At 57.2% G+C, this 21,834-nt stretch overlaps 1 protein-coding gene across 1 annotated transcript; it reads left to right on the top strand.

The window, feature by feature from the left end:
* Positions 1–6,965: 6,965 nt before the first annotated feature.
* On the top strand, positions 6,966–21,770 carry VILL (villin like). Its single transcript, XM_066245111.1, is given in 19 exon segments — positions 6,966–7,028; positions 7,233–7,307; positions 7,585–7,817; positions 9,057–9,165; positions 10,610–10,720; positions 11,020–11,219; positions 11,981–12,059; positions 12,157–12,255; positions 12,853–12,991; positions 13,262–13,362; positions 15,597–15,734; positions 15,840–15,998; positions 16,510–16,689; positions 17,201–17,346; positions 18,321–18,465; positions 19,801–19,983; positions 20,154–20,298; positions 20,301–20,770; positions 21,657–21,770. Coding segments are annotated over 19 exon segments (2,889 nt in total).
* Positions 21,771–21,834: the final 64 nt, after the last annotated feature.

Below are 21,834 nucleotides of genomic sequence, written 5' to 3'. Positions count from 1 at the left end.
CCTGGGGGCCACACCCTGCCTTTGCCAATATTAACCTTAGCCGGCTGGGCCTTGGAAGATAAGCCAGGAAGGAACAGAGTAGCAGGAGAGTGCCCTCCAACCTGCCCCAGGAGGATGGAAGTGGACCCGGGAGCCCTGTGGCTAGAAGAGATGGGGGGAACCAGGGGTCCCAGCCAGGGCAGCACTGGTGGGGGCAAGCCAGGTCCAGTGCCCTTCTGTCTCCCCCGCACTCCAGACCTATGGGACTGGGGGGGGGGGGGTGAGCAGGAAGGTGTGGTGGAGCCCCCTTCTTGCTCTTGGGGGAGGAGGGAGAAGAAGGCTGGTCACCCCATCCTATAGCACCCTGCCTCTGAACTCTACCCTAGCCAGGGGGCGTGAGGGAAGGAGAGGGACCCAGGACAGCTCCCAGGTTTGGGGCCTGAGCACCCAGTCCAAGGTCACGCCAGGCCCTGAGGCTCAGAGGAGGGGGATCTGCTGGGGGCGTCAGGTGTAAGGTCAGACGTGCTGGTGGGGATGCAGGAGACAGAGGCTGGGGTGGAGTTCAGGGAGAGTGGGAGTTGGAGGCGATGCTAGCATTTCCATAGTATTTACAGCAGGGGTCCCCAAACTTTTTACACAGGGGGCCAGTTCACTGTCTCTCAGACCGTTGGAGGGCCGGACTATAAAAAAAACTATGAACAAATCCCTATGCACACTGCACATATCTTATTTTAAAGTAAAAAAAACAAAACGGGAACAAATACAATATTTAAAATAAAGAACAAGTAAATTTAAATCAACAAACTGACCAGTATTTCAATGGGAACTATGCTCCTCTCACTGACCACAAATGAAAGAGGTGCCCCTTCGGGAAGTGCAGTGGGGGCCAGATAAATGGCCTCAGGGGGCCGCATGCAGCCCGCAGGCCGTAGTTTGGGGACCCCTGATTTACAGCCTGGGGACAGGAACTGGGAAAGGAAATAGAAAACAGACAGGAGCTGAGGCCTGAGCTTTGTCTCTGCTGAAATTTAACAGCTTCAAGGATGAGCCCTGACCGGGCAGTTCAGTTGGTTAGTATCGTCCTCATAGGCTAAGGTTGTGGGTCCGATCCCTGGTCAGGGCGCATGCAGGAATCAACCGACGAATGCATATGTAAGTGGAACAACAAAATCAGTGTTTCCCTAGCCCTCTCTCTGTCTAAAATCAGTCACGGGGTGGCCCGTGTGGCAGGGAGGAACCTTGGGCCGTGGACTGTTTCCGGAGGAAGGGGTGGTCAGCAGGCTCCCTAGCTGGGGAGAGGCAGGTAAGAGAAAGACAGGGTCGACCACCAGCGTTGGGGAGGGGGCACTGCTGACGAGGAAAGAGCCATTTCCGGGGACCGTGGGAAGGAATGAAGGCCAGCTGGAGCAGATCGAGGAGAGACTCGTGGGGAGAAAGTGGGGAGAAGCGAGAGCGTGGCGTTTGCTGGGCACAGGGATGAAAGGGGACAGGAAGACGGGTCTGCACAGGCGGATCCACGCACGCGTTCACACGCAGGAACAGGCTTAAACGGGCCCTCTCTCACACACACACGAGACCAGACACACACAGGGACCCACTGACTGTGACACACAGGCACACACTAGCAGTAGGTCCTACTGGGCTCAGAGGGACCCAGGTCTCCTGCAGTTGTCCACCCCCCCCCCCCCCGTTCTGTGACAGGGAGCCATGGGAAGTGACCGGACGTGGGGAAGAGGTCTTGGGAGTCCGAGGGCAGGTTTTAGCAGCGTGTCCTGGATAGAGCGTCCGTCCCACGGGCTGGGCTGGGGCTCTGGCTGGGACTGAGGCCTAAGGTACAGGGTGGCCGTGCCCCTGGAGTTTCTAGAAGGCTCTATTTTGAGCACCTTCCCTACCCACCACCATCAGGAAGGAGAGGAGGGGCAGTCCAAGGTGTGGGAGAGCTGTCTCCTCTGTAAGCGAGGACTGCCTCTCCCACCATGGGTGTCAGAGCTCCCTGGGGACAGCTGCCCGGCATGGAGCCCAAAGTGGGGGTGGGGAGTCCTGGGCACTTCCCCCACCCCCTGAAGTGACCTGGGTCTCACAGAGCCAGACTGCCACCCCCACCCCACCAGCCTTGGTCTTCTAAAATTGGCTGAGGTGGCCTGACCAGAGGTGACACAGTTGGTGAAGGTATCAACCTGGATCGCTGAGGCTGCTGGTTCAAAGCCCCGGGCTTGCCCAGCCAAGGCACATATGAGAAGCAACTACAGGTTGATGCTTCCCACTTCTCCACACCTCCTCTTTCTCTACCCCTCTCTCTCCTCTCTAAAATTCAATAAATAAAACCTTAAAAACAATTTTTTTTAATTGGCTGGGGTGGCCTGGCCCTCTGGGGGTCAGGGACCAAACTCTTGTGGGCTCTCAGAGAGGGAAGTCAACAGTGTACTCCACCGGTACCCAGGAGGTGTGCCCTGGCCGACCAGCCACGCCAGGCCTTGGCCTTGAGGAGGGGGTTGGCTCTCAGCGAGCTGGGTCAGTATTTGTAGACTGACCAACTAACCGACTAAGTCTGAATGCCCAGCCTGCCAAGCAGTGGGTGTGTCCTGCGGGGCGGAGCAGGGGTGGAGTTACCGCGGAGGGGGAGCGGTGGGCAGAGCCTGGCCCCACGCCAGGCCCAGCACTGTCCACAAGCAGGGTGAAGGTGCCAGCAGTTTCCAGCAGGTAGGCCTGGCAGGGAAGGGGCGCAGCCGGGCTGGGGGCTCCGGGGAGCCCGGTGGGGTGGGCTGTTCTGAGTCAGGGGTGTAGGGTGTGGGGCACAGGGTAGGGGGCACAGGCTCAAGGTTGCCAGGGGCTGGCAGAACCAAGGAGGCAGCAAGCAGCCCAGCAAGTGAACACTGGTGAGGGCAGGGACGCCATGGCCAGAGCGACTAACAGGGAAGGCAGCACAGTTGTCCGGGGGTGGGGGTCTCTGTCCCCCAGAGGGTCCCAACACCTGGGGCCCCAGGCAGGCCCTCCCCCTTCCTGCGAGCTGGGCAGAGGAAGCCGCGGTCCGCCCTTTCACGGTATCTCAGGAGCAGGAGGTTGAGCACCTGGGAGAGAGAAAGGGGTGTCAGAGGCGGGAGTGGGTGCCACCGGGGAATGGACGGGGTGCTGGGGGGAGGGAGGAGCACCTGAAGGAGGGAGGGAGCACATGGGTGGAGGGGACCCCAGCGGGGGAAGCCAGCAAGAGAGAGCACACTGGGGGAGGAAGGGGTTGGGGGAGGGGGCCTGGGAAAACAGCAGCTCGGGGAGGGGGGTAGCAGAGGAGGAGATATCTGGGAGAGAAAAGGGGCCCTGAGTGGAGGGAGCCAGCCCCCAGAGAAAAGAAGGGGGCTTCTAGTAGCAGAGAGGACACAGGACAGGCGTCCCCACTCAGGGTAGGCGATGAGAGTTCCCCTGGAGAAGGAGGGCACATCAGTGGGTGGGAAGGCTTGGCAAATTAGGGGCACTGTCTGGGAAGGGAAGGGGAAGGGACCCCCTGAGGGAAAGAGGGGGTGCCAGGGAGAGAGGGGCTGCACCCTTTGAGAACCCACCCCCTCAATCCCCCCAGAATCCAGTTGGAAGACACTGAACACAGGTTACATTCGGATGAGGGCCTCAGGCCGTGGGAGCCTGAGAGTGTGGCCCCCGGGCTGGAACTGGGTATTGGGGGGCATCCTTTCAGCCTGTCAAGTGATGAAATCGGCCCAATCCCAACTCGCACCACCAGTCTGGCTTTCCTGCCCCATGTGGTGACCACAGTATCGCGGCCAGCCTGTCTTCCTGTCCCTCTGTCGCATGAGCTAGAGCTCAGAGTTGGGGCCTCTGCTCACTGCCTGCTGGGGCCCTGGTCACTGCCTGCTGGGGCCCTGCTCACTGCCTGCTGGGGCCCTGCTCACTGCCTGCTGGGGCCCTGGTCACTGCTTCTGCCCCATCACCTCTGAATGTCACTATGTCTGTCACTTGGTGTCATCACCTGTTTTCTGTTGCCAGAGGCCACCTCTACGTGGTCACCGTGTCTGCCGGTCACTCGTGTCACTGTCATACCAACAGACCATCAACTGCAACAGCAGTTCAGGTTATAGTTAGAGCTCATGGTGACTTTCCTGCTCCATCCACTCTTGCTCAGTCCAGCCACAGGCTTCCATTTGTTCAACAACTATTTCCTGACGAGCTGCTGGGTGTCGGGCAGGTGGGAGCCAGCCGTCAACAAGACAAGCCCCTGCCTCGGGAGTCCACGCCAACAGCATATGTGGTCTCCAGGGTGTGTCCCAAGGGCTTCAGTAAACCTGCCCCCTCCCGTGGGACTGTCCCCTCTGCTCACCCTGTTCTAGGTGGCTCCCTCCCTGTCCCCACCACACACACACACACACACACACACACACACACACACACTCACTTCCGTGGCCACCTTAGCCTGCTTTGACAGAGTTGGCAATTTCCCACTATGGACCGTGAGCTCGCCAGGGCCCGAGCCCTGCCCTGGGCTGGGGGGAGCTGGACAAAGCGGTGGGAGCCACTTGGTTCCCCAGTCACGCCATGCCTCTGCCTCTGCAACTTTGTATCTCTGCTCGCCTTGTCCCTTGTTCCCACGGGCCATGCAGGCTCAGCAGATCCGAGGATGTTCCTCCCACGGATAAGACCGGGAGGGTTGGGAAGGGAGATAACACCTCACCAGGACCGCTGGGAATAAGAAATTCAGAAAGAAGTGAGCAAAGGAGCAGCAGGAAGAAACGTTGCAGCTAGCAGGGTTTAGGTTCGATGTAGAAAGAACTTCCATGGAGGAAGGGATGAGCAAACAAACGTCACACAGAGGTGTCTGAAAGAATGGGCCAGGGAAGCCTGGGGTAGTCGAGAGTCACCTGCCAAGACGTCACCAAATTGAGAGCTCCGTTCTGCCCAGAAGCCTCCCGCTCCACACCTCTGTCTCTCCTATGTGCATGCTCGGAACCGCAAGAGCACAAACTGAGCAGACGAAGTCACTGTCGGCAGAGTCTGTGTGTGCGACAAGTTCAGGTCTGTCTCCAGAACTGAAGCGTGCTGATGTCTGATTTACCCAGTCCCCTCGCGCAGCTGAGCCTGCCCGCTCGCGGCAGTCTGCGCAGTCTCCAGAGACAGTCCTCCTTGCACGGTCTGTCCTGAGGCGGCAGAGCCTGTGTCTGTCCTGAGCCTATTGTCAGAGCCTTTTTTCAGAACCTGGGCCTTTATAGACAGCCTGTCCCTATTTTCCCGTCTATGAGGCGGGCTTTGAGTTCAGAAGCTGCCCTGCCCGGACACCTGTCCCTGTTGACAGAGTCTGCCTGGTGTCCTTGTCTGGGACACCTCATTCTGCTTAAAGACGCTTGTGTTTGCAAAGCGTTGCCTGTGTCCAGTACCTGTCCCGGTCCCTGTAACCTCTGCAATGTCTGTCTCTTGACGATGCTCCTCTTTGCTGTCTGTTCCTATTTCAGAGCCTGGTTCTGTCGGCAGAAACTGAGCCCTGTTTGTCCAGTCGATATTTTTCAAGGCCTCTGCCTGAATTGCCCTGGATAAAAAGTATCTCTGTTTGCAGGACCTGTTCCCATGAAGAGCTTATCCTTGTCAGGGTCGCTGTGTCCATCGGGGAGCAGCTGTGACTTTCTGCAGAGCACACCCCAGTTTGCAGAGCCTGTGCCCGCCTGTGCAATTTATTCCTAATCCCATGTGTACCTGTGAGCCAAGCCGCTCCCTCTTTACAGAGCTTCATCTGCTTCCAGAATTTGTCCTTTTCTAGAAAACCTGTCCCTGTTTGCAGAGCCCAGCCACGTTCCGAGATCTTGCCCGTGTCTGGGGCACCTGTCCTTGACCACACAGCTCAATTCTCTGCCAGCTGCTTCCCTCAAACCCTGCCTTCTCTGAAGAAGCTGTCACTGTTAACAGAGCCCTTCTGTTCGCGGGGCCTCTGTGGGCTTACAAAACCTGTCCCTATCTGCAAAGTCTGTCTCTAGAGGCCGAGTCTGCAAGGCCTGTGTCTTCTTTCAAAGTCTGGATCTCATTGTCAAGTTCCTGAATGTTTGCCCAGCCCACTCCCAGCTCCTGAGGCAGGCTCCAAGTCGGCTTCCGGATGCCGTCCCTGTGGGCAGAGCCCAGCCATGCCTAGAGAGCGCCTTCCTCTTTCTGGAAGCATCTTTCTGACTGAAGATGCTGGGCCTCTTTGCAGATGTTGCCTACCCACCTCTCTGTCCACCTCTGCAGTCTGTCCCTTATGCAAAGCCCGTCGTCCTGCCTTAAGAGTTTGACGCCCTCCCCCCTTGCAAAGACTTTCCCAGTCTGTAGAGCTCCCCCTTGCCTGCAGAACCTGTGACTATAGAGTCCTTTTCAGGGCCCACAGTGTTGGCTTGGGGGCCGGCCTGTCTGAATGCCCCTGGCTAGAGGCTGTGTCCCTGCACAGCCGTCCTTCTGCACACAGACGCCCTTGGCTACAGACGCATTGTCTGTATAAGAACCCGTGCCTGTTGCATCCTGTTCTTCTATCTGAGGAAGCTGTTGTCACCGTTTGCCGAGCCTGTGCTTGGATGCAGAGCCTTTTTCTGTCCACATAGTCACTCCCTCTCTGCAGGTCCTCTGTCTCTTTGCATCGTCTGTTCCTCATGGTGCAAAAAACCTATGTCTGTGTGCAGAGATTGTCTGTGTCGACAAGATTCGGTCTCATTTCAAGAGCCTGTCCTGGTTGGCAGAGGTATTCTCCATGTCCAAAGACTATCCCTGTCCACAGAGCTTAGCCCTGCTTCAGGGGCATGACCACACACAGACGACAAACCAAGTCCCTGTTTGCAAAGCCTCTCTATGCTGCCGGTCGCAGTGCCTGTCCTGTTTGGCTGACGTCTGTGCGTTTACAGAGTCCCCCTCATGCAGCCACGTGCTGCGAGGAAGGGGCTCTGGAGCGCTGCGGGCAGGGGGAGTCCTTGCTTGGAGGCCAGGCTCTGAGAACGCTGGCCCTTGTTTCCTTCCCCACTCCCAGCTGGCCTAGGATGGATGTCAAGAGCCTCATTGCCACTGAGGGCCACAAGGACCTCCAGATATGGATCATTGAGGTGAGGCCACCGCCAGACAACAGCGTTGGTGCCACAGGAAGTGTCTGGCCCCTGAAGCTAAGCTCCCGGGCCTCTACTCAGAGCTTCCTCCCCCGACCCCAGGGGGCCATGGGTGTGTGTGTGTGTGTGTGTGTGTGTGTGTGTGTGTGTGAGAGAGAGAGAGAGGGGGTCTCCTGAGTTGTCTCCAGGCACCTTCCTCTCCAGAACCTGATGATGGAGTCTGTCCCCGAGAGGGCTTATGGGAACTTCTTTGAGGAGCACTGCTACATCATCCTCCACGTGAGCACTGGGGAGTCTGTGGGCTGGTGGCATGGCCCCGCTGGGGAGTCTGAGGGTGCAGAGTAAGCTGCACCCTGGGGGGAGCCCTGCCAGGGGCCCTAGCGTCCCATCCCACAAGGGGCTGCTGCTTCTGAGGCCTCTTCGCCCTTTTGTCCCCACTCAAGGTCCCCTGCCCTGTTTCCCCAAGGCCCTGGGCACATCTTGTACCTTGACCTCAGTGTCCACTTGTGCCTTGGCCCTCGCCCACTCCCCCCACCCTGGAACCTCAGCTCCCCAGCCCCCACCACAAACACCTGGGCCCTGGGTCCCCCAGAGCCTGAAGGCCACACAGGGAGCATCCAAGAACCTGCACTACTGGATCGGAAAGAAGGCGGATGCAGAGGCGCAGGGCGTGGCAGGCACCTTTATGCAGCACCTGCAGGAGGTGCTGGGGGGCGCCACAGTGCAGCACCGAGAGGTGCAGGGCTACGAATCCGACTGTTTCTGCAGTTACTTCCGCTCAGGGGTCATGTGAGTAAGGGGGCTGCAGGTGTGTGGGGGAGCGGACGGGGCTGCAGGGTGGCCTGGATGACCCTCTCCGTCATCCCTAGTGTGGGGGGTGTTTGGGGCTGGCTAACGCCCTTATTGAGATACAAATTACATACTGTACAGCTCGCCGTGTACAGCATACAGTTCAGTGATTTGTAGTCTAGTCACAGAAGTGTGCTGCCATCACCACAGTTTCTGAACATTTCCATCACCCCAAAAAGAGGCCCCATGCCCGTTAGCAGCCGTTCCCATTCGCCCGCACTCCCTGTCCCATCTGTACAGATCTGTCTGTTCTAGACATTCCCTGTAAGTGGAGTTACCAACACGTGTTATATGGCTATTCCACACTTTATTTATGCATTCATCACATAATGGACATTTGGGTTGTTTCCGCTTTTTAGCTGTTATAATAACGCTGTTATCAACATTTGTATGTAAGCTTTGGGGTGTTTCCCCAGTTTCATTGAAATATAATTGACATACACTGCTGTATAAGTTTAAGATATAAACCGTTATAACCGTTATAAACAGCATAACGGTTGGACTTTTGTATGTTGTGAAATGATTACTGCTGTAAGTTTAGTTAACATCCATCACTGTATACAAGTTTTTAGTATTCACCCAGGAATGGATACCCATGTCTTATTGAGTTTGCTTTTATGTTACTGGGCAGAAACATGTGTAGAAATATATCTTTTGCTGTAAATTGCTTCAAATATGTATTAATAGTTCCAATATATCAGGTGGAACCATAGGATATTACCAATATTAGATCGTTTGTTTTATACAGTTGAACCTAACACATGCATATTGTATCTACATGAACAGATACACACATGTACACATGCAGGAAACACACCACTTCTATACATGTTCACTTACAGGTGGGCACACCTACACATACATGAGTAGTCACGTCCACCTACACGCTCGCATCTACACTCACATGGATAAACTGATACTCGTCTTTCCGTTTACATACAAATGCACTGTATGTGCACATGCAGGTATGTGTGTACACGCATGATTTACATCTACACACATGGAAAACACTGATCCCACATGTGGAGCCATGTGCTTGTGCACACGTGTTTGTATCTAGTTGCACATGTGTGTTAAGGAGGCACATGCATGTCCCCAGGTGTGTGAATACATGAGCCCCGCACTCACTCCTGCACGTGGCAGTCTGTGGCCTTACATGGGACCCCATTCCCTCCTCAGCTACAAGAAGGGCGGCCTGGCCTCTGCCCTCAGGCATGTGGAGATCAACATGTACAGCATCCAGCGACTGTTGCGCATCAAAGGGAGGAAGCATGTGTCAGCCACCGAGGTGAGGAAGCCGGGGGCGCCACCTGATCCCTGGGGCAGCTTGGACTGTGTGGACTGAAGTAGAGGGATGGGTGGAGGGTGCCCCTGCCAGGGGCTGTCATCATTCCCAGATGATCTTTTTTCTTTTTTCAGTTACAGCTGAAATGCAATATTATATTAGTTTCAGGTGTATAACATAGTGACCAGACATTGTATAACTTATGAAGCGATCACTCCAGTAAGTCCATTCCCTGGTCCCCAGCTGGCCTACCTTGAATGAGGGGAGAGAAGGCAGAGTCAGGCTTTCAGCCCCAGCCCCACCAGGACCCCTCTGACCTTCTGTTTCTTCATCAGCTCATGGCCATGTTAAGAACTTGGGGTGGGGTGGGAGCAGGACAAGAAGGTGCACCTGCGTGGTCCTTATAAGCAGTACAAGGGGAAGAACATGATTTGGGGTGTGGGTACGCGGCCCCACACTCTCATACACATTGTCATTGTCACCCATAGGCACACAGACTGTCTCCCACTGTTACGCCTGGGGTCACTTTAATCCATTGAATCCCCTTCTGCAGTTGAGAATAGAGTACATCTTACTTCCATCTGTCTGGAAATGAACAGAAAATACCAGTCTCGGTAGAACAAGACATTTTGCTGCCCTCTGGCAGGACTTTGGTGTAGTGAACATTCAGGTGTTTGATGTCTGTAATGTGGGTGACCCTGAGTTGTGCACGTTAGTGTGTACATGGGAGGCGGCAGCCCTGTGACTAAGAGACAATCCCACACAGGCTCACACACTGTCACCCACATACTCAGTGACCGCACATCCAAGCCCCAGGGTTTGCCTGTTATCCTGGCATAATTATCTGTCTCTTTCTTTACTCTGTCTGGATGAAGCTATGCTTACCCACAGACAACTAACTCACTGTTCCCCACATGGGCACACATACACTGTCACCCATGAGCTCACACACTTGTTCACATTTGATGTGCCCTCACATACGTACAGGTGTAATATACACACATTTACACACATGGATAAACATACATACACCCCAACTGTATGCATGTGTATATATATACATGTACCCCTGCAGACATGCATTGAGTGAAAAGTGTCATTATCAGTCATGTACACCCTAGGAAATGCAGCATTACCTACCTATAGCCACACGTACCTAGAAATGTACACAGCCACAGCCACAGCGTGACCCTCAAGATGTCATAGGGTTACCCAGATGCATTCCTGTACCCCATAATAGTAGTGTCACAGTCACCCATGCATACAGTTGCACACAGCTTTATGCATACAAGTGACACCCCTGAGCTATGCTTATGTAGGTAGGGACAGGCTGTTGCATCCCTCCATTTGGATGTTGGTGGTTTGACACCTTGTCCCCTTCCCTGTCACCCTCCTCACCGCTCCCTGCTCCCCTCACCGCCCTCCCCCCCCCTCCCGGCTCTGGCAGGTGGAACTCTCTTGGGACAGCTTCAATAAGGACGACATCTTCCTGCTGGACCTGGGCAAGCTGATGATCCAGTGGAACGGACCCAACAGTAGCATTGCCAAGAAGGCACGGGTCAGTGTCCGCTCCGGGAACTAAGAGGTGCAGGACTCGGGGAGACGGGTGGTCCCCCAGGTACCCATCCTCCGTCCACCCCAGGAGGTAGGCCGGGCTCTATGCTACAACCTGAAAAGCATCTACGAGCTACAAGCTGAGTCCAGACCCAGCGCTGGTGGTGCTCTTAATATCAGGGTAAAGGGACACACTCCCCCAGCCTCTGGCAGTTGAGCAGTGACAGGGAGGATCTGGGACGCTGTCTGAGGGGTACAGGGGGCCTGCTGGGGAGGCCCTGACTGCCAGGTCCTTCCGTGCAGGGCCTGGCTCTGACCTGCAGCCTCCAGGACAGGGAACGTGGTGGCCGTGCGCAGATTGGTGTGGTAGATGATGAGGACAAGGCCACTAACCTCATGGAGATCATGGAAACTGTGCTGGGCCCCAGAGTGGGCAACCTGTATGCCACCAGGCCCACCAACAGTATTAACCAGCTGCGGAAGGCCCAAGTGCACCTCTACCAGTGAGCAGACCTTGGGCAGGGTAGGGTCGGTGGGGCAGGGCAGGCCTGCGTGTCCACCATGACAGCAGGAACACAGGGTCGCTGGGAAGCCCTCCGGAAAAGGCTTGTGGGTTTCCGGGGCAGGCCATGTGGGACTTTGGGCCCAAGACGTACTTTTTTTGTGTGTGTATTTTTCTGAAGCTGGAAACGGGGAGAGACAGTCAGACAGACTCCCGCATGCGCCCGACCGGGATTCACCCGGCACGCCCACCAGGGGCGATGCTCTGCCCCTCTGGGGCGTTGCTCTGCCTTGACCAGAGCCACTCTAGCGCCTGGGGCTGAGGACAAGGAGCCATCCCCAGCGCCCGGGCCATCTTTGCTCCAATGGAGCCTTGGCTGCGGGAGGGGAAGAGAGAGACAGAGAAGAAGGAGGGGGGGGGTGAAGAAGCAAATGGGCGCTTCTCCTATGTGCCCTGGCCGGGAATCGAACCCGGGTCTCCCGCACGCCAGGTCGACGCTCTACTGCTGAGCCAACCGGCCAGGGCCCCAAGACGTACTTTTGTGTGGCTGCACTCAGAGAAACCCATTGTACAGACAGAGTGACTAAGGCTCTGAGAAGGTCAGGCCGTTTCCTCAGGCTCCACAGCAAGGCTGCAGTGAAGTCAAGGCTTCAACTCAGGGCTCCAGCCTCCCTGCCTCTACCTGGGGGTGCGGGGATGGGCTAAACGGGGCTAGAGTGGAGCCAGGCCACGGCTGCCCCCATCTGGACACCTGTCCTCCAGTGTCTACGAGCACGGCGAGGACCTGGTGATCGAGGAGTTGGCCACCCGCCCACTGACCCAAGACCTGCTGCATGAGGAGGTGAGGCAGGCCTGGCCCGGGGCACGCCATCCCTACCCACCGCCCAGCTCCGCCCAGTCTGGACTGCCTACTTGACCAGCCCCACTCTTGATCCCAGGACTGCTACATCCTGGACCACGGGGGTTTCAAGGTCTATGTGTGGCAGGGACACAGATCCAACCACCAGGAGAAAAAGGCTGCCTTCAGCCGGGCTCTGGTGAGGCTGCGGGGTCCTGTCTCAGAGGGACACAGCACTGCCCTGCGGCTTGAAGGGGGAGGCAGCCCTGCCCTGGGGTCGGAGGGAGGAAATGGTTCTACCCGGAAGTCTAAGCTAGAAGATGTCCATCCTGGAGTCCGAGTCCAAAAGGGGCGGGGCGGTGCTGCCCAGGGAACCTGTCCGAGAGAGGACAGAGCTCTGCCCAGGGGCCTGAGGGGGAGCACAGGGTCCTCTCTGGGGAGGTAGACACGCGTGGCCGGCCCTGGGAGCCCTGATGGTAGAGGGGTGGGGAGGACCAGGTAGCAGCAAGAAACCGTGTGTCAAAGGAAGATGCGGCCCTGTCCTGACATCTGACCGGTTGTCATGGCCCGCCCTTCCCGAAGCCCGGACTAAGGGGCCCCTGCCTGTTCTCAGAGACCTCGGAGAAGTCGGTAGTGGCAGAGCCAGCTCCACAAAGCGGGGCAGGAGCTCGCTTAATTACTTCTGCTCAGTGCTCGGCTGGCCCTGCAGTCTGAACAGCAGGTCCCCGCGGGTGGCGCGCAGCCGTGGCCTCGTGGGCTCTCGGGCACAGGCCTGACAGAGCCCCCGCCGCCCCAGGGCTTCATCAATGCTAAGGGCTACCCGCGCTACACCAACGTGGAGGTGGTGAGCGAGCGCGCCGAGTCGGCCGCGTTCCAGCAGCTCTTCCAGAGTTGGTCTAAGGATCAGCACAGGAACAAGAACCCTGGCTGGATCGGTGAGGCGGGCAGCGGGGGCGGGGCCTGCGGGCGGAGTGAGAGGGGGCGGGGCTACAGGGCGGAGTCTGCAGGATGACCTGGTGATGGGCGGGGCCTGCGGCCGCGTGGGTGAGGGGGCGGGGACTGCGGAGAGGCATGGTAAGGGGGCGGGGCCAGAGGGAGCTTCTTGACTTAGGGCTGATGGATTGGTCAGGAGGGAGCCTATGAGGGGGCCTGTGCAGCCCCGTTAGGACAGCAGGCCCCAGTAACACTCTCTGTCCCACCCTCAGGTAAACTGAGTCAGGTAAAGCTGGACGTGGGCAACCTTTACCGCCAACCCGAGCTGGCCGCCCAACTCAGGCTGGTGGACGACGGCTCTGGGAAGGTGGAGGTGAGGGGCACCGGTTTGGTGTGGGCAAAACAGAGGGGCAATGGACACACAGGGGTAGGCTTTGTCTTTCCGTGAGCAGTGTGGCTGCTAAAGCGACTCAGCCACTCTCAGGTATCATCTGCACACAAAAAGGGCCACCCAGGGCCATGTCACATACACATACTCCCTCCCAAGACAGCAGTTTATACACATCACGCCGAATGTGTCATACACAGTCATGGCCATTCACTCACATAGCGCTCATGCCACACAGCACAGTGAAACTCAGACACTTGTGCCCTTTCTTTTTTTTTTTTTTTTACAGATACAGAGAGTGAGTCAGAGAGAGGGATAGACAGACAGGAACGGAGAGAAATGAGAAGCATCAATCACTAGTTTTTCATTGCGCATTGCAACACCTTAGTTGTTCATTGATTGCTTTCTCATATGTGCCTTGACCACGGGCCTTCAGCAGATCAAGTAACCCCTTGCTGGAGCCAGCGATCTTGGGTTTAAGCTGGTGGGCTTTTGCTCAAACCAGATGAGCCCGCGCTCAAGCTGGCGACCTCGGGGTCTTGAACCTGGGTCTTCTGCATCCCAGTCTGACGCTCTATCCACTGCGCCACCACCTGGTCAGGCCACTTGTGCCCTTTTGTCATATGTAGACAGCCATACGTATGGTAATACAGGCACAGATACACCTTGTAATTACACTTAATCACAGCCCAGTACACAACTGCAGGAGATGCACAAATTCTGCATCACACTTGATTGGTCACATCCAACCACAAACCCACAGGGACACACCACACACCCAAACAGATACACAGTCTCATAATCAATCATAGCCCCACACACCCAACACCCAACACCGTCACACACCGTTGGCCGCCTGTCTGGTCTCAGACCAGTATTCTGGGAGAGGGAGGTGTTGGGGACCACTTTCAGGTTCTGTACACAGGGCAGGGGTGCATCTTGACCTGTTGGCTGAATCCCTGGGCAGAGCCTCTTAATTCCTTCGGGCTTCAGAGTTTGTTTGCTTTGCTTTTCTAAAAAGCAGAGGCAAAAACTGTGGTCCCTCCTGGCCCCCAGGCTGGTGTGGGGACTGTGAGATTCTGGGACTGCTGGGCTTCTGTGAGGGGTTCTAGTTCTCAAGGTAGGTCAAGGACAGGGAAAATATTGTTTCTCCAAGGTTTCCTCCTCAAATTATCCTGATATGAATGGACAGAGGTGGTGAGGGAGGAGAGGCAGAGATAGGACCAGGCAGGGAAGAAGGGAGGAGCAGGAGAGAGGAAGACGGGGGAGAGGGGAACAGGGAGAGACAGGAGGCTGAGAAAGAGGGAGGAGGGAGGAGACTGTTACGGGTGGGGGGGTGAGATGAGGAGCAGGAAAAGATAAGGCATACAGGGAGCGACAGAGAGAGACCTGGGGAAAGCAGAGGAGGTCACGAGAGAGACCTGGGGAAAGCAGAGGAGGTCACGGGAGGGAAGGAAGGAGGGGCTCTGTGACCCGGTCACAAGCACAAAGGCAGGGAAGGGATCCCTTCCAGCAGGCGAGTGTGCAGGCAAGTGGGGGGGGGGGGCAAGGCCAGGAGTCCTAGCTGCCCGTAGGTGCCGCTCCTGGGGGGGTGGGTGTTCAGAGTCGGCCCCTTCTGCAAAAGGCAGGATTCGGGATGCTCAGGTCTGGAGGAGACCTTTCCCAGGGACAGCTGTCAGGCTCTGTGTGGGCACAGGATGCCCGGGCGTTGTTTTCTGCCATGTCACAGTGAGTGTTGTTATCCCCACTTTACAAGTGGGAAAAACTAAAGCTCATCAAAATCTCACTGCCGACACAGGCTGACCTGTGTGTTAAGGGCGAGGAAATGGATTTTTGAAGAGCTTTTGTATTTTCAAGTGACCCTTGACAAAAGGGAATTTTTCCAAGAGCCCCGGGGCTTTGCTTCTGCCCAGCTCCTGTTGCCCTGGCCTGAGTAGGGAGCAGTTCTGCCAGAACCTGTCTGTCTGCCCTTCCCCGTGCTGTGGCCGCTGGGGTCAGGCTGAGGGCGGTGTGTGACGGGGCAGGTTCACCTTGCAGCCTCGGGGTGGGGGGGTCGCCTGCAGATCTTCACACAAGCCCAGCATGCAACACGGGGTGTGTGCACAGTTGGGGGCGAGTCCCTTGCCCACACAGATGAGGCTGAAGAGAGCTTTCCGGCTAGGCACCGGGTGAGTTCAGGTGGAGGAGCCACCTGTGCCCATTGGTCCCCCGTTCCCCAGGTGTGGTGCATCCTGAACTCAGGCAGGCAGCCTGTGGACCCCAAGCATCATGCACGGTTTTGGGCAGACAACTGCTACCTTGTCCTCTACACGTACCAGAAGATGGGGCGTGTCCAGCACACCCTGTACCTGTGGAAGGTGCGCCGGCCTGAGGGGGGCGGCAGGCACCTTCCAGCCCCAGAGCTGACGACCTGAGAATGGGATCTAGGAGTCGCTCCAGGGCCTCACCACCCCCATCTGCAGGGCCTCCAGGCCACCACACAGGAGATAAAGGCCCTGAACTGCAATGCCGAGGAGCTGGACTTCATGTACCATGGAGCCCTGGTGCAAGAGCATGTGACAATGGGCAGTGAGCCCCCCCAGTTCCTTGCCATCTTCCGGGGTCGGCTGGTGGTCCTCCAGGTAGGACCCATCTTTGTTGCTGTGGCAACGGCCTCATGGCTTCTCCGTGTGCCGGGTGACCTTTACGTGCACAGGCTACCCCTTGTTCAGGTCGAGGGCCCAGCTTACCCCAGCCCTCACTCTGGCTTCCTGGTGCTTGTCCCTGCCTAAGTTTCTCCCCCCAGTCCTCAGAGCCAGCCACAGAGCAGGAGCTCAGGTGAGGAAGTTTAATTGGAAGGGGGCCAGGAACTTGCCTGAGATCATACAGAGGCAAAGCCGTCCCCACTTTCCACCTGCAAGCCTAGGGAACTATGCCCTGACCCCTTGCGGATGGGGGGGGGGGTGTTCCATTTAGAAAGGCCTGGTTCCATCCTCGACCATGGGACCCTCACAGTCCAAGCCCAGAGTGTCCAGAAAAGAGCAGTGGCTTCAAGAAAGGGATCCCTGGGCCTTGAGGCAGTTTGTCCCCCCCTGGGACAGGGAGGTGGGTCCCAGGAGCCCTTGCCCCAGCTGATGCCCAGCCCTCTTGTAGGGAGGCACTAGGCACGGTGAAAGGGGACAGCCAGCACCCATCACAAGGCTCTTCCATGTGCAAGGCACTGACAGCTACAACACTAAGACTGTGGAGGTGCCAGCCCGGGCCTCTGCCCTCAACTCCGGTGACATCTTCTTGCTGGTCACAGCCAGAACGTACTACCTCTGGTTTGGGAAGGTAATGCTAATGCTAACACTTCGCCCCCAGGGCAGTGGAGCCGGCAGAGATGGGACACTCCACAGGGGACACAGACTCCAAGTCCAACCTCAGATAGGCCTGGAGGCAGGGTGGGGGAGCATGTGCCCCCTCTGGAACCTGGTGGAAATGATAAACTAACAGGTGGGCCTGGGACCTACCTGTCAGAGCTCGGCTGGGCTTAGGCCACCTCCCCCTCCTTCTTGCCTCAAGCAGGGAGCCTGCCACTGCCCAAGTCTCTGAGTTTGCCAGAATATTCCCTGATCTTCAGCATAAACCATAAATGATCGACAAGCTTGGGGCTCCCAATCTTGTGCTGTGGACCAGAGAGGGTCACAGTCACTGTGACCCTGATCAGCTGCGGAGATGGAGGCCAGGAGCTGCAGGCAGGGTGACCCCCCTGGTCGTGCATGCCCTCCCATCAGCAGGCCTCCTGTGACTCAGGGCTCTGTGGCTTCAAGTGCGGGGCCTGACCCAGCTGTTTGCCTGCCAGGGCTGCAGCGGCGACCAGCGAGTGATGGCACGGTCGGTGATCGCTGACATCTCCAAGAAGGAGGAGGAAACGGTGCTGGAGGGCCAGGAGCCTCCCCACTTCTGGGAGGCCCTGGGTGGCCGGGCTCCCTACCCCAGCTGCAAGAGGTGATAGGGTTGGGAAGAGGGTGTTCTCCTTTCACGGAGGAGGAATCTGAGGCCCAAAGAGGGTGGGTGACTAATGACGGGTCACACTGGGAAGCTGGAGTGGTCAGATTAGAACTGAGGTCTCCTGGCTCCGCACTCCGCGGGTCTCCCAGGAGCACAACCCCTTCCTTCCCCCTTCAGTCCCCAGTCTTGAGTAACTTGGATCAGGAAGATGCAGGGGAGTGGTGCCCTCTGCTGGCTGAATGTGCTCCCTGCATCGTCCCAGTCCTGGACCATCTTACTGACAGAAGCCATTCCCCAACCCCACTGTGTGTGTGTGTGTGTGTGTGTGTGTGTGTGTGTGTGTGTGTGTGTGTGTGTAACAGCATGGATGGAGTATGCAAGGTGTGTGGTGTGTAAATGCACAGGGTATGTATCAGAGGGTAGGGCAGAGTGAATCCTCAAAGGGAGGACGGAGCCCATCCTGAGCTACTCTGTATTGCCTTCGGGACCTGGTTTATGCACTGCCCTCCCCCAAGTCTCCGGAACTCCTTAGGGCTACTGTCCCCCTCTCTCAAATTAACTCTCCCCTCCCACCTTGGGCCTGAGCCTGGGCCCCAGCTAGGGGTGGGACCAGCAGCTCTCCCTACCCCCACCAAGGAGGACAGGGCTCTAGCTCAGGCCACTCCACGAAGCCAGCCGTCCCCCTCTGGTGTCCACTCCTGGGAAAATTCATGGGGCCGATTGTCCGATTGTGCCACAGCTGGCTGGAGCTAGACGGATCACCTAACCTGCTTTTTCCACTGACAGATGGGGACACTGAGGTCCAGGGAGGATCGGGCGGGTGTTCCTGGAGTGAATTGCGGGCGGGTTGAGCTCCGAGGAGGGCCCAGACTCTGGGGCAGGGGCCCCTGTGCTGAGGGCTGGCCTGGCCTAGGTGGTGAGAGGCCCAGGGCTCTCTGCGCCCCTCACAGCTGCGTGCCCTCTCTGGCCAGTCTCCCCGAGGACGTCTCCAGCGTCCAGCCACGACTGTTTGAGTGCTCCAGCCAGAGCGGCAACCTGGTCCTCACAGAAGTGGTGTTCTTTAGCCAGGACGACCTGGACAAATATGATGTCATGTTGCTAGACACCTGGCAGGAGGTGAGGCTGCTACCCCATCCCTCTGCCGTGTGTCTGAGTCGGTGTAGCTGGGTGTGAGTGTATGTTTGTGTGTCCCTCACCCTGTGGCTGCGTGTAAGGCTGCAGGGGAGACTGCGACCATGAATATGAGGCCACGCCATTGTCACAGTGAGCCTTCGGGAGACTGGGACTGTGTGTCTGGGACTAATGTGTGTCATTGTGACTGGCTTTGTATTTATATGTGACGCTCTGTGCCTTCAAATGGTGTGTGGTTCCAGGTGACTGCGTGGGGGTGACAAGTGTCAGTGTCAAGTGAGCAACTGTAAATTGATGATGGGCCACCTGTGCATGGTTGACGTATTTGCCTTGTGTATGTGGCTCTGTGGATTGGCTGTGTGGTCAGGCAACTGCCAGACCAGCCACAACTGGTGAGACTGTGTGTGTGACTCTGACCGGCTGTGGGCGTGAGTGTACATAAATATTTGTGTCCTTGTGTGGCTGGGGAAGTGTTTCAGGCTGGATGTGTGCAGATGTGTGATTGTGTTTATGTGTAACTATGTGTGGCTGTGATTTGGTGTCTGTGGAGATGGATGATTGCGTAGCTGTGATCGTGTCTGTGTGTCTGGGTCACTGTCTCTGGCACTGTGTGGGTGTGATGAGGCTTATAGGCGCCCCTGTCACTCTGAGCAAAACCAAAGGCCTCACCACAGCCCAGTGTGGGCTGGCAGCCCCGGCTCTCTGGCCCAGTTTGCTCTCACTGTCCCTGTGCCACGGCTTCGGCCACCATGGTCTCCGTGCGGCTCCTCAAAGACGCCAGGCACCCTCAGGGCCTTTGCATTGGTTGCTCCTTCTGGTTACAACAGCCTCTCCCCAGACACACCCATCACGTGCTGTCCCACCTCCCTCCGATCTTGAGATAAATGTCATCTTCTCAGTAAGGGTTTCCCTGACTTTAACTCAAAATTACATTATTATTCCCACCACCGCCGCCCTTACCTTTTTTCCCTGCCTCGTTTTTCTCCATCTGATACATTACATAGTTTACTTATTTTTCTGTGTCCCCCAATAAAATGAAAGCTCTACAAGGACAAGGGTTTTTATCTCTTTTTTCACTGTTGAACCTCCTGACCCACAGTAAGTACTCTGTAAATCTCTGTGGACTGAGCGCAGACATAGCACATAGCTGCCTGCGACCTTCTAGAGGGATTGAGGGTGTGTGGGGGCGGCAGCCAGCCTGCTGTGGGTGTGTCTGGTACGTGTTTGGGGGGTTCCGAGACCATCTGATGGACGGGGTGGGAAGTGGCCAGCTCTGGGCAGCCCCTCCACCCACTTAGGCCAGGTCCCCTCTGTGGCCAGCTCTTCCTGTGGCTCGGAGAAGACACATGCGAACGGAAGGAGGCAGTGGCCTGGGGCCAGGAGTACCTGAAGACCCATCCGGCAGGGAGGAACCAAGCCACACCCATCGTACTGGTCAAGCAGGGCTACGAGCCTCCCACTTTCACTGGGTGGTTCCTCACCTGGGACCCCTACAAGTGGACCGTGCGTAAGGTCTGAACCCAAGCCCCACCCTAGTCCAGAGGGGACGGGCTTGCCCTGGGCAGACTGGCAGGAGACATTGCGCTGCCCGGGGACCTCCAATTCGGGTTAGGGAGACCTGGCCTTACCCTCCGGCCCCTCAATCTCACCCCTGCCCTGGTTCTGGTCCCCAGGACAACCAGTCCTACAGGGAAGTGGCGGAGGGCAGCCTGGGAGCAGAAGCTGCCGTCCCCATGACAACAGTGAGTACTGGGCCGCCCCAGCTTCCCCCCAGCGTCTGGGCTCAGTCGGCGTGGTCCAGATGGGCGGAATGGGCAGGGAGGAGCCAGGCCCTGGCAGGTGGCAGGAGTCACAGCTGGGGGCAAGAGGACCAGTGGGCTCCATGTGGCTTCCCTGTGGGAGCCTGTCCCCCATCTTCCCCAGCCTGAGTCCCCTCTCTGGACAGGAACTCAACGACCCCCAGCTGTTCAGTTGGCTAAACAATGGTGGCAAGATAGGCGCCTTGGCCCTCCAGGCCCTCAAGGGCTCCAAGGACAGGTCAAAAAATGAGCTGGAGTTGGGCCCCAAGGTGGGCAGCAGCAGTGCCAGTATCAGCACCAGCGCCAGTACCAGCACCAGCACCAGCGCCAGCGCCAGTACCAGCACCAGCGCCAGTACCAGCACCAGCATTAGCAGCACCAGCTACCACAGAAGCTCCGGACCCATGGTCTACGGGGACCTGCCCCGCGAACAGCTGATGTTCCAGAGTGCTAGGGCCCTGCCAGAGGGCGTGGACCCAGCCCACAAGGAGGTAGGTGTCCGCTCCTCACTGCCCCACCACTAATGCACCTGAAACAGAGCCGCAGAGCCTGGGTGGCACAGGGAGGCCATGAGCCAGTGGAGATGTGTGTTCCAGATGGGGTGATGGGCAGAGCAAGATGGCAGAGGAGGGCCTGAGCCCCGGGGACAGCCTGGGTCACCCCACTCCCTGTCGATAAAGGCTGAGGCCCTCACAAGGTGTGGTGTGTTGGCTCTTAAGTCAGGATCACTCAGTAGCTCCCCCTCTGGGGCTGGAGCGGGGGGGTCTCCCTGTACCCTCCTCCATGGAGGGGTTTGTTTCTGCTGGTCCCTCCTGCCCGGGGGGGACAGGCAATGCCCTCAGGACAGTGTGACTGCAGTGCGGAGTTCAAGGGCTCTGGGATGCCGCGCATGGGTGCGCTTTACCGGAATTTTCTGGCATGCAGGTAAAGAGACCTCAGGACTGTTTAATGATTTTTATAAAAACCCTGGGATGACGCCTCTAGGTGGGACAGGATTTCTGGGCTCAGTTAACACCCTTCCCTGTAGCCTGACCAGGTAGTGGCGTAGTAGATAGGGCATCGGACTGGGATGCGGAGGACCCAGGTTCGAGACCCCGAGGTTGCCAGCTTGAGCGTGGGCTCATCTGGTTTGAGCAAAGCTCACAAGGTTGCTGGCTCGAGCAAGGGGTTACTCGGTCTGCTGAAGGCCGTCGCACGGGTCAAGGCACATATGAGAAAGCAATCAATGAACAACTAAGGTGTCGCAACGAAAAACTGATGATTGGTGCTTCTCATCTTTCTCCGTTCCTGTCTGTCTATCCCTCTCTCTCTCTGTGTCTGTAAAACAACAAAACAAAAAAACCACCCTTCCCTGTATCGACCGCCCCCACCCCACAGTTCTATCTGTCAGACTCTGACTTCCAAGATATCTTTGGGAAGTCCAAGAAGGAATTCTACAGCATGGCCCTGTGGAAGCAGCAGCAGGAGAAAAAGCAGCTTGGCTTCTTCTGAACCCAGGTCCCTCTCTGACCAGTGCCACTCACATCGCTGAGCCCCCACGGGTGACACCCCCACA

Source organism: Saccopteryx bilineata, chromosome 10 (genome assembly GCF_036850765.1).
Source record: "Saccopteryx bilineata isolate mSacBil1 chromosome 10, mSacBil1_pri_phased_curated, whole genome shotgun sequence".
Lineage (NCBI taxonomy): Eukaryota > Metazoa > Chordata > Mammalia > Chiroptera > Emballonuridae > Saccopteryx > Saccopteryx bilineata.
This window is presented reverse-complemented; position numbering and strand designations above follow the sequence as displayed.